Raw genomic sequence first — 10,218 nt, forward strand, 5'->3', positions numbered from 1 at the left:
TCAGCACACATACAACAAAGATGTTGTGTCCGACAGAAACTAAAAAAAAAATTTAAAAAAAAAAAAAAAAAAAACCTCACAAAGCCATTATAAGACAGGGAAATTTTAGGCCAAAGTCTCTCTGTCATGAATATGGGTTCTGTTAGACCAGGACGCAAGAAAAGACCACTGACTCCAATTAAAATCAAATTAAAGCAAGCTATTATTTCGACCGGCCAGGCTGCCTCTCCCACCTAAAACTGAGGGAACAAGACAGCAGCAGCAGCTTTCCTGCAGCCCAGCTTTCTAAAGGGGGGTTACAGATAACAGAACTCTGACGAGCATCACACTAATGGTAGTTTACATTTTTGCTGGCCCCAACATCAGAATTTATGAAGGCCATTAGAGCCTCAGAGAGGGTCGTTATCTGGCCAGGGAAGGCCAAGATTTGTGAGGCGTCACTAAAGTTTCAGAGAGGGCTGCTGTCTGGTCAGAGAGCCAGGCATGGGTGAGTTCAAGGCACGGGCAGGCATTCCAAGCAGGTTCAGAATTTGCAGTAATTTATAGTAAAGCCAAAATTATCTTATCATGGCTTTGTTGCGAGATGGCTCCCAATTTTAAGAAAAGATCAGGTTGGGTCTATCAGTATCCTAGACAAAAATATTAGCAAATAAAATCCAGCAATATAAAACAAGGGTAATCCATTATGTCCTAGTGGAATTTATTCTAAAACTGCAAGGTTGTTTTAAAGATTAATTGGCCTCAGGAATAGCATAAAGGAGAAAAGCCATTTTATACAGGAAAAGTGGCTGATAGAGTTTACCACCTGCTCATGATCAACTCTTACAAACCCTTACAAACACTCTGTCCAGTGCTGGGGTAAGACAAAGGTCCCCTTCTAGTCAGTACTGTCCTGGAGGTTTTAGCCAGTGTGATTATGCAAAAAATTAATTAATTAAGCACACAAAGATTGGAAAAGAAGTCAGTTGGTTATTGACTAATGACATGATTACGTATGTGAAGAAGCAAAAGAATCTGAAAACAAACTCAAGTGATTTTAGCAAGGTTGCTGGATACAAGATCAATATATAAAAATCAATTGTATTGATATACATTGTCAATAAGCAACTGGAAAATTAATTTTAAAGTGCCATTCACAGCATCAAAACCTCAAAATATGTAGGAATAAATTGGATAAAAGATATGAAAGAACTCTTAATTCCAATACCACAAAATACTGCCGAGAGGAACTAAGGAAGACCTGGAGAAGTGGGAGTGTTACCCCATGGACTCCAAGACGCAGTAGTGTTATTAAGAATGTCCAGCCCTACATGGTGAGGCCTGCCTATAATCCAGAGGCTCAGGCAAGAGGATGGCAGGTTCAAAGCCAGCCTCAGCTGTTTAGCGAGGCCCTAAGCAACTTAGCAAGACCCTGTCTCAAAATAGAAAATAAAAAGGGCTTGGGGTGTAGCCCCTGGGTTCAATACCTGATATCCAAAAAAAAAAAAGGAAAGGACACCACAACAAGATGTCATTATATACCCCTCAAAATGCTGAGGTTAAAAAGATCGACAGCACCCTGGAGGTCTCAGACACTGCCTGTGGAGAATGTCAATGGCTGCAGTCCGTGGGACCCGGCACTGTCTACTGAGCTAGAGCTGGGTTTTGTAGCAGTCCTGCTCCTAATTACGACCCAAGAGAAATTAGTGCTTGTGAAGCCAAAGACCCGTACCCACATGTCCATGGCCGCCTTCATCAAGAACCAGAATTTTAGAAAGAGCCCAGATGACCATCAACAGGAAACTATGGCATTCTGTAGTCGACTCCTGAGCAGCAGGAGGAAGTGCAGCCCTGTCGTCTGACTCCTCCCAGTGCCTGTGGAACTTCAAGAAGGGGCAGCACTGGAGTTAGGAGTGAGGGAGTCCCCTGCCGGACAGGTAGTGACTAGCAGGGTGCCTGGGGCCTGCTGGGCGCTGATCTGGGGTCACGGGGGACCAGGGTTTCAGCTCTGCCAACATTGGCAGCCAGGTGATTCCTCTATTGTTTTGCAGTGTCCTGGAGGGAACTCAGCACTGTGCGTGCTGGGCATGCACTCTGCCACCTGGCCACACCCCAGCCCGGAGTCTGAGTTGTGGGGCTGCCCCGGGCAACACAAGATGTCGAGCAGTATCCCTGACCTCTCTCCACTAGATGCTGGTCGCACTTACCAAGTTTTGGCAACCAAAACTGACACTGACTTGTCAGTGTCTCCGTGTGGGAGGGGACAGACAGGGAGCAAAGTCACCCCTGTGGAGAACTCCTAGCTTGCACAAATGTAAAATACCATGGAGCTGACCTGACGGCCAGTGAGTTTTCTCCCTTGATACTAGTGATGCATTTGACCCAAGTGCTCTCTACCTCTCAGCTACATCCTCACCCCTTTTTATTTTTTATTTTGAGAAAGGGTCTCAGATTTCTGAGTTTACAGGTGTGTACCATGAAGCCAGTGTGAATTTTTTATATATAATTTCTCAGTTGAAAAGTCAGCCCTAGGTACATGTATGAATGCACGTATGGAGCAACACTACATTGTGTACAACCAGAGAAATGAAAAGTTGTGCTGCAGTTGTGTACAATGAATCAAAATCAAAATCTACTGTCATGTCTACCTAATTAGAATAAATTAATTAATTAAAAAAAATTTTTTAAAGTTTGCCAGGCGTGGTAGTACATGCTTCTAATCCCAGCTACTCAGGAAGCCAAGGCAGAAGGATTGCAAGTTCAAGGCCAGCCTGGGCAACACAGTGAAACCCTGTCTCAAAAATAAAAAGAGCTGAGGATGTAGCTCAGTGGCAAAGCACCCCTGAGTTCAATCCCCAGTACCAAAAAAATAAAATCTCCGCCCATGCTGTCAGCCTCTGACTGTGACCTAGTTACACACACACACACACACACACACACACACATGGACACGGACACACATAGAACAAGACCAAAAGTTCTGGGAGCTGCATCACAGAGGCCTCCTCTCTCACTTAGTCACCCACACTGAAGAGTTGGTGTGTGTTATTTTCATTTTTTGGATTTGACAGAGGGCAGATTGGGCAGAGCATAAGGGACCTCGTCTTAACCACCCCGCAGCCCGTGTGGTCAAGCCTGATAATGTGTGAGGATGATCAGGCCTGGGGGCAGGCCAGGGTCTGGGATAGGGGAAGAGCTGTGGGTTTCCTTCCTGACCATGTCAGGAGCCCAGGGAGACAGTGAAAAGAATATTGAAAACTAGCTGGACACAGTGGGCACACCTGTCATCCCAGCTACTCAGGAGGCTGAGGCAGGAAGATCGCAAGTTCGAGATCAGCCTGGGCAACTTAGCAAGACCCTGCCTCAGAAATAAAAAAGGCTGGGGACAGTTCAGGGGTATATTGCTTTCCTAGCACGCATGAGGAGCTGGGTTCAATCTCTAGTACCAAAAAACAATACTAATAATATTATGCAGGAATAAAACAGGCGCAAATCACCTGTAAAACAGGAGGCAGAGGAGGACAGGCTGCCTCCGGACCAAGTGCCTCTCTTTTAGAGTGGGCTGGAGGACCAAGAGGAAATGACCATGTGAATTCAAGCCGGCTTCAGGTAGAAAGACTCAGGCAAGACAAGTAGTAGGCACCTACTACCAGATGTCAGGGAGATGATGCTGGGCGCCTGTGCAGGTTAGCGCCGTGGTGGGGTAAGTCTGATGTGGGCCTAAGGATGTGGGTGGCTTCACATTTTATAGTTTGAGTACTTTGTTTTCATGTAGGGTGTCGCTTTTATTAGCAAAAAAAAAAAAAAAAATGGAGGAGGGTTTCTTTGTTTTTTAACCAGTTCTTCTGCCTGCTACGGGCAGGACACTTGCAGGAGGCAAGACTGGGACAGGGATCCATTTATGCATTAAGCAGAGACATAGTAAGTTAGTACCGTCCATGTGCACTCACTCAGTGACCAGCAGGGCCCCTCCCAGCCTTCTGCTCCTGGGACCCCACCTCAGCTCCAGCAGAATGTCCAGTCCTCCTGCTGACCTGCCCCTGTGAGGACAGGGGAGTAGCATGGACCTTCTGGTGCCTGATAAAGTTGACAATGAAAACTCAGCCCGATGAGGCAGGAGGATCGAAAGTTCAAGGCAGCCTGGGCAACTTAGGGAAGTCCTGTCTCAAAATAAAAAGAGCTGGAAATGTAACTCAGTAGTAGAGTGCCCGGGTGCCCCGGCAGTCAGTCTGTCAGTGGTCTGCGCAGTGTGGAGGCGCTGTTTCTTTGTGTAACTGCTGACACCGTCAAGCAGAGCGGCTGCATCTTTCATTTGACTCTGTTGCAATCCACAGACTCTAGTGATTTGGCGCCTATCAACGTCCAGTTTACAAAATAAAATGAATTTACAAAGTGCCATTAAAAAGAACAAGCGCCTCTTTTGCAGTTTGAAATTTTACATTCTTTTTTGGCCCTTGAAACTTGAATTTCCAGTTCTCATCCCCACAGAATTTCATCTAATCATATCAGCAATCAAATTGTATGCAGAAATTTTCATTTTAATTTCCTGTGACTATAGGTTCCAAATGCTACCATATTTTCTTCTGGACTGAGTGAATTTAATTATTACTAGTACACAGTTTCTTAAAACATTCATGTTGTTATACATTTTCATGAGTAATTATTAAACATCAAAAGGAAAATGTAGGGGCTGAGCTTGTGGCTCAGTGGTAGAGCGCTTGCCTACCATGTGTGAGTCAATCCTCAGCACCACATAAAAAAGTAAATAAATAAAGGTGTTGTGTCCACCTACAACTAAAAAGAAATTTAAAAAAGGAAAATGTAGCTGGGCATGGTGGCACATGCCTGTCATCTTAGCAACTTGTACAAAGGACCACAATTTCCAGACCAGCCTGGGTAATTTAGTGAGATCCTGTCTCAAAATAAAAAACAAAGCTTCTCATTCTCCAGACAGCCCACATTCTCCCTTGAATGTGTATCTACTTTCTTAAATAAACCTCTGTGTAGGCCAATCAATAAATAATAAAAGGGCTGGGAATGTATCTCAGTAGTAGAGAGCCCCTAGGTTGAATCCCCAACCACAAAATAAAAATGAATGATCCTGGTGGTGTCCTCCTGAAATTCCAGCTAGTTGGGAGGCTGTGGCAGGAGGATCCTGAGTTCCAACAAGCCAGCTGGGCACCTTAGGGAAACCCCCATCTGGGGGGCGGGGAAGAAGAATAAAAGGTGATTGCAGTGTCAAGTTCTTGTAGTCCCAGCCACTCGGGAGACTGAGGCAGGAAGATCTATTGAGCCCAGGAAGTCAAGATCAGCTGAGGCAGCATAGCCAGACCCTGTCTCAAAAATAAAAAGGTAATATATGTTGGAAAGGAGTCTCCAGAGAAGCTAGACAGGGCTCGGTGACATCATTACCTGTACCCTTGGATGAATATTCATTATTGCAGGAGCGAGGCAAAGTCAACATCAATTCTGCTTTGGTTTTAAAAGCACAGGTGCTGAGAATGTTCTCTCCTAAAGACTCAGCCAGGCAACCCGGCGCCACTCCACCTGAGCTCGTTCCGCGATGTGTGCCAAAACCTCACGAAGAGCTCATAAGGCAGCTCCACCTTCAGGGCTGATGACAGTCTAGGACTGGAGCCACTGGCAAAAAGGACTGGTTATCCCGCAAAGGCACCTTAGCATCCACTCCCACATTTCAACTGGCCTTCCTTGGGAGTCAGGAGGTCCCCCGCGCAGCCTCAGCAGCCGCAACTCTGCATTTGGGGAAGATAAGGGAGGGGGGAAACTTCCTGGGAAATGGTGGGGCGGCAGTGCCCGGAGAGAACAGCCCGGTGAGAACAGCACAGCGGCTTAAGGGAAGGGCCAAGGGAGCTCAGCATCCGCCCATTGCTTGTTCTGGGTGCTTTGGGAGCTCCGGGTGACCCTCCAGGGGCGTGGCATCTCCCTCAGAACCTCCCTCGGGGCAGGGTCTCTTTCCCTGCGGGAATCTTATTGTACTTTAAAAAGATGCCCTCGGGTCACCCCAGGCCAGGTGACTTTGCCATCCCTCAGTGACCCCGGGAAGGCGCCCCGCGCCCCCACTGCAGGCTTCTCTGGCCGCAGGTCGGGGTGGCTCCAAACCCAACACCGGAGGGGCGGGGCTTGCAGGGCCCCCAGCCTCCTGACGCCTCTCTTCCCCCGCAGTGTACCACTGGGTGGAGATGCGGACCAAGATGCGCATCATGGGCTTCCGGGGCACAGTCATCAAGCCGCTGAATGAGGAGGCGGCTGCGGAGCTGGGCGCGGAGCTGCTGGGCGAAGCCACCATCTTCATCGTGGGCGGAGGCTGCCTGGTGCTGGAGTACTGGCGACACCAGATGCAGCAGCGCCACAAGGAGGAGGAGCAGCAAGCAGCCTGGAACGCGCTGCAGGACGAGGTGGGCCGCCTGGCCCTGACACTGGAGGCGCTGCAGGCGCAGGTGCAGGTGGCGCCGCCGCTGGCCGCCCTGGAAGAGCTGCGGGCCGAAGTGACGGAGGTGCGGGCCCAGCTCGCAAGGCCGGCGCCCCAGGCAGTGGCGCCCCAGGCAGTGTCTTCGTCCAAGATGTAGGAGGCTGCGGAAACCTGAACTTGGATGTGGCCATGTGTGCCCCACCTTGGCCTTCTCCCTGCACCAACTCTGCCTGAGCTGGCCCCGGGGAAACCACCAGGATCTTAATGCAACTTGGCATCCGGTCACTCCCACTGACCAGACGGTGGAACCTTCCCCTGGGACCAGCCCCCAGCGAGTGAAGCGTTCCTATGGAGCCCCTCCAGCCTTTAACACTGCTACCGTCCACACTGTTCATCCCCACTCAAACCACCCCAGCCTACACACAGGGCCTTGGCCAGCAGCCGTGGCTGTACTGTTCTGGCAAAAGAAAAAATGGAACGTGAGCTTAAGCGGAATCATCTTGTCATTATCGTATCCCCCAGGTACTTGATCAGCACTGCCTTTCCCGGCCCATCCAGCAGAGGAACCCCCTTGCCCCTTGTCAGTTGGTACCGGCCACAGTGGGGAACTGCACGGCTTTCTCTCCCCCCACCTAGAAGGTCAGCTACAGCTGGGCTTACCTTTCACCTCGTCTTGATCCCGAACCTTCCAGCAGAACCCTCATCCATTAGTCTGTGGCACAACCCACTAACCCACTGTCATGGCTCTGCAGGGTCTTTCTTCTCTGCAGAGTCCCCAAGATGTCCTTTCCATGGTGGAGAATGTGATCCTGGCTGGGGTTCTGCCTTTCAGTCTTAACCTGCCACCTTCCCTATCCTCAAAGTCCCTGGCCTTGGCCTGAGTCCTGTGCCCTCCCCCATCTTCCCCATAGCATTCCTCAGGAGCCTCTCCCACCAAGGGTTAGCTCTGCAGGTCCCCATCTGCTCCCACTGTCCCTGGGCTGCTCCACAGCCCCTGTGTCAGGACCCTCCTGCCTCAGGACCCCAGGACTCTCTGTCCTGCTGGACAAGACTGCCAGGTGGTCTCGCCTCTGTTTTGAGTTTCCCAGGACACCGGAACACACTTAGGAAGGCTTTTTGTGATGGCTTTAAACCTCAGGAGCGTGTTCTGTCACAGTTCTGGAAGCCAGAAGTCAAGGTGTGGTGGAGCCATGCTCCTCCTCCTGGCTTCTGCCTCTGTGTCCTATGGCCTTCTCCTCCTAGTAAGGACACCCGTTAGCTGCATTTAGGGCCCACCCTGAATCCAGGATGATCTCTCTTCAAGACCCTTAACTTAATCATACCTACAAAGACCCTTCTCCCAGACGGGGTCCCATCCACAAGTTCTAGGCCATGAACTTATCTTTTGGGGGCCCACCATCTAATCAGTTATGCTTCCCCATCCCAAGATTCATGAAGAACCTACAACCTCCTGGGTCCTATGGCCTCCCCACCGGGTGAGAGGAACAGCCCAGCAGCTTCTCTTTTCCCAGTTCACACCCAGAGAGCCATCAGCATTCCGTGTGACTGCCTGGTTAGGACACCTCCACGCCCTGTGAAGGTGGCATCTTAAAGATGCATCCCAGAACCACAGATCTCCAGAATGAGCCCAAAGCTCGTTAACATTAGGAGAGAAGCTGGGAAGGTTCTGGTGGGAAGGGGACCAGGAGTCGTCTGAGCTCGTCCCCACCTGGGGACACTGAGGCCCAGGGGAAGCAAAGAGATTTGTCTAAGTGCCCCAACCCAGGAGGAACCAGCTGCCCCAGGAGTGGGCAGAACCCAAGGGAGGGAAAAGCCTCTGTGCTCTCGGGCCCAGGTGACCTGACTGCAGCTGCTCCAGGTGGAGGAGGAGGATGATGATAGGTTACTGGGCAGAGGAGGGGAGACGCCTTTACCCAGAGGCACTGGGGACCTGCCATCCCCTCTCAGAGCAGCCCTAGATTACACCCAAGATCTCAGCCTGCAGTGAATAGGGCAGGTTTGCCCACTGTGCCCACTGCCACGCAGCTCCAGGGCACGGTGCGAAGGGCGGGACTGGCCTCCCTCTTCCCACTTTGCCAGGGGAGTAGAAACCACCTGGATGCAGAGCTGCCCCAATAGAAGACCAAACCATGGGGGTTCTGAGACCAAGTTTGATTCCTTCTAGAAAAGGGGGAGCAGCTGGTGTGGAGGAAGCCGAGGGGGTAGGTCCCTTTAAAGCTGGGAGAGGCCTAGGTATGTGAACAGATGGGGAGAAGGCCAGGGCAGAGGGTGCTGCGGGGAGGGGTGGCTGTGGAGCCAGTGAAGGAGGCCCCTGCAGGTCTACCCGCTCGACATCTTGGTGGAGGCCAGGGGCTCTGGGCTCCCCCTGGTGTTAGTAAGCACAGTTGTTATCACAGCTGGTCAAGTGCGCCAAGCTCTGGGTAGATGCCGGCAGCGTTCTAAGTGCTTTGGGTGATCCCCATGTCATTGATGAGGAAACCAAGGCACAGAGAGGGAAAGTCACCTGTTCAGGTCACCCAGGCAGAGAAGAGGTGAAGGTGGGATGTTCATTTGGGCAGTCCAGGCCTGAGCCCCAGCTCCTGACCCTGGTTGAGCTGGAGCCTTCAAACTTGGCCTGACATGTCCCGACAGGTGGCCGGTGTGGGCAGCTTCCCCGCTGTGGTGGTGGGTCCTGTGGGGGGTGGGATCAGAGTGTGGAAGTGCACAGAACCCCCTCAAAACGCCTGAGGCCAAAAGGTGGTTCTGGGCTCTGGTTTCCTGCTGGCTGCGATCTTGAGATGTGGGGAGAAGGTTAGAATAAATATATTTATGGAGCTGGCTGGTCCTCAAGTTGATGCATCCTTTTTTTATATATTTTTTAAAAATCCCTGTTAACCTTTAAAAAAAAATGTACTTCATTTATTCTCTCATTTCGGAATGTTCCACTGAATTGCCCTCCGTATGTCCCACCCTGTTCTGCCCCACCCTGGGGTCACGGTGGTGACTGAAACAGCCCCAATCCCACCTTCACAGGGCTCAAATCCAGTGGGGGGACAGGTGCGACTTTTCTCTCCCCCTCCTGTGGATGTTTAGGAAGGGGCTGGGCTGAAGCCAGACGCCCCTCCCCAGTGACTCAGGACCTCAGAGTATGAAGAACGGAAACCTGTTCACACCAACTCATGTCTCATGGCCTGAGGCTCTGCCCCTCCCATTTCCTGACAGACCCCGTCGTCCCCTGCATTCATTTCCCTGTTCAGCAGACCCTCACCTAGAGGAGCCAAGATGGCTGAGAGCCACCCCAGGAGAAAATGGCCTTTACAAAAGCTCCAGCCAGATCCCCTGGCCCACAAGGTCCCCCTGAGCTGGCTACAGTGAGGTTGGGTGGCCAGGAATCGGACCCCAGCACCAATGGCTTGGGAACATGGACAAAGGGAGAGAAGCACACTTAGAGGAGGACGAGGGTGTCCTCATGCGCCTGTGAAGAGCCTGCCTGTCTGCTGAGCATGTGCTCGCAGGGCTGCAGCCTCCATCTGGGGATCAGCCAGAGCAAGACCAGGCTGGCGCCTGCCGTCACACAGCCAGCTCTAGTGCAGGAGCTGAAGAGCCAATCCAGTGTTGGGCCCAGGAGCTGGGGACAGGGATGGCTTTGTGGATCAGATGGTCAGGGGGAGCAGCTTGAGAGGAGCCCTGAAGACAGCTGCAGGGAAAGAGAGTTTACTGTGGAACAGCAGGAGATTGTGGCTGCCAAATAGAACAGAGTTGGCAGACGATGGCGGCCCCTGAGCCAGCTCAGGCTGCCTGCTGCCTGTCTTTATACATAAAGATTTATT

The 10,218-nt window shown here is 51.2% G+C and overlaps 1 protein-coding gene across 1 annotated transcript in view; it reads left to right on the plus strand.

Annotated features, from left to right (window-relative positions):
- Nucleotides 1-9,238, plus strand: part of LOC107151346 (outer mitochondrial membrane lipid metabolism regulator OPA3) — a 35,769-nt gene extending 26,531 nt beyond the window's left edge. The window contains exon 2 of the mRNA XM_015496700.2: nucleotides 6,163-9,238. Coding sequence (XP_015352186.1) covers nucleotides 6,163-6,566 — 404 coding nt within the window. The 3' untranslated portion in view covers nucleotides 6,567-9,238. The remainder of the gene's footprint in view (nucleotides 1-6,162) is intronic.
- Nucleotides 9,239-10,218: the final 980 nt, after the last annotated feature.

Source organism: Marmota marmota, unplaced genomic scaffold (genome assembly GCF_001458135.2).
Source record: "Marmota marmota marmota unplaced genomic scaffold, marMar, whole genome shotgun sequence".
Lineage (NCBI taxonomy): Eukaryota > Metazoa > Chordata > Mammalia > Rodentia > Sciuridae > Marmota > Marmota marmota.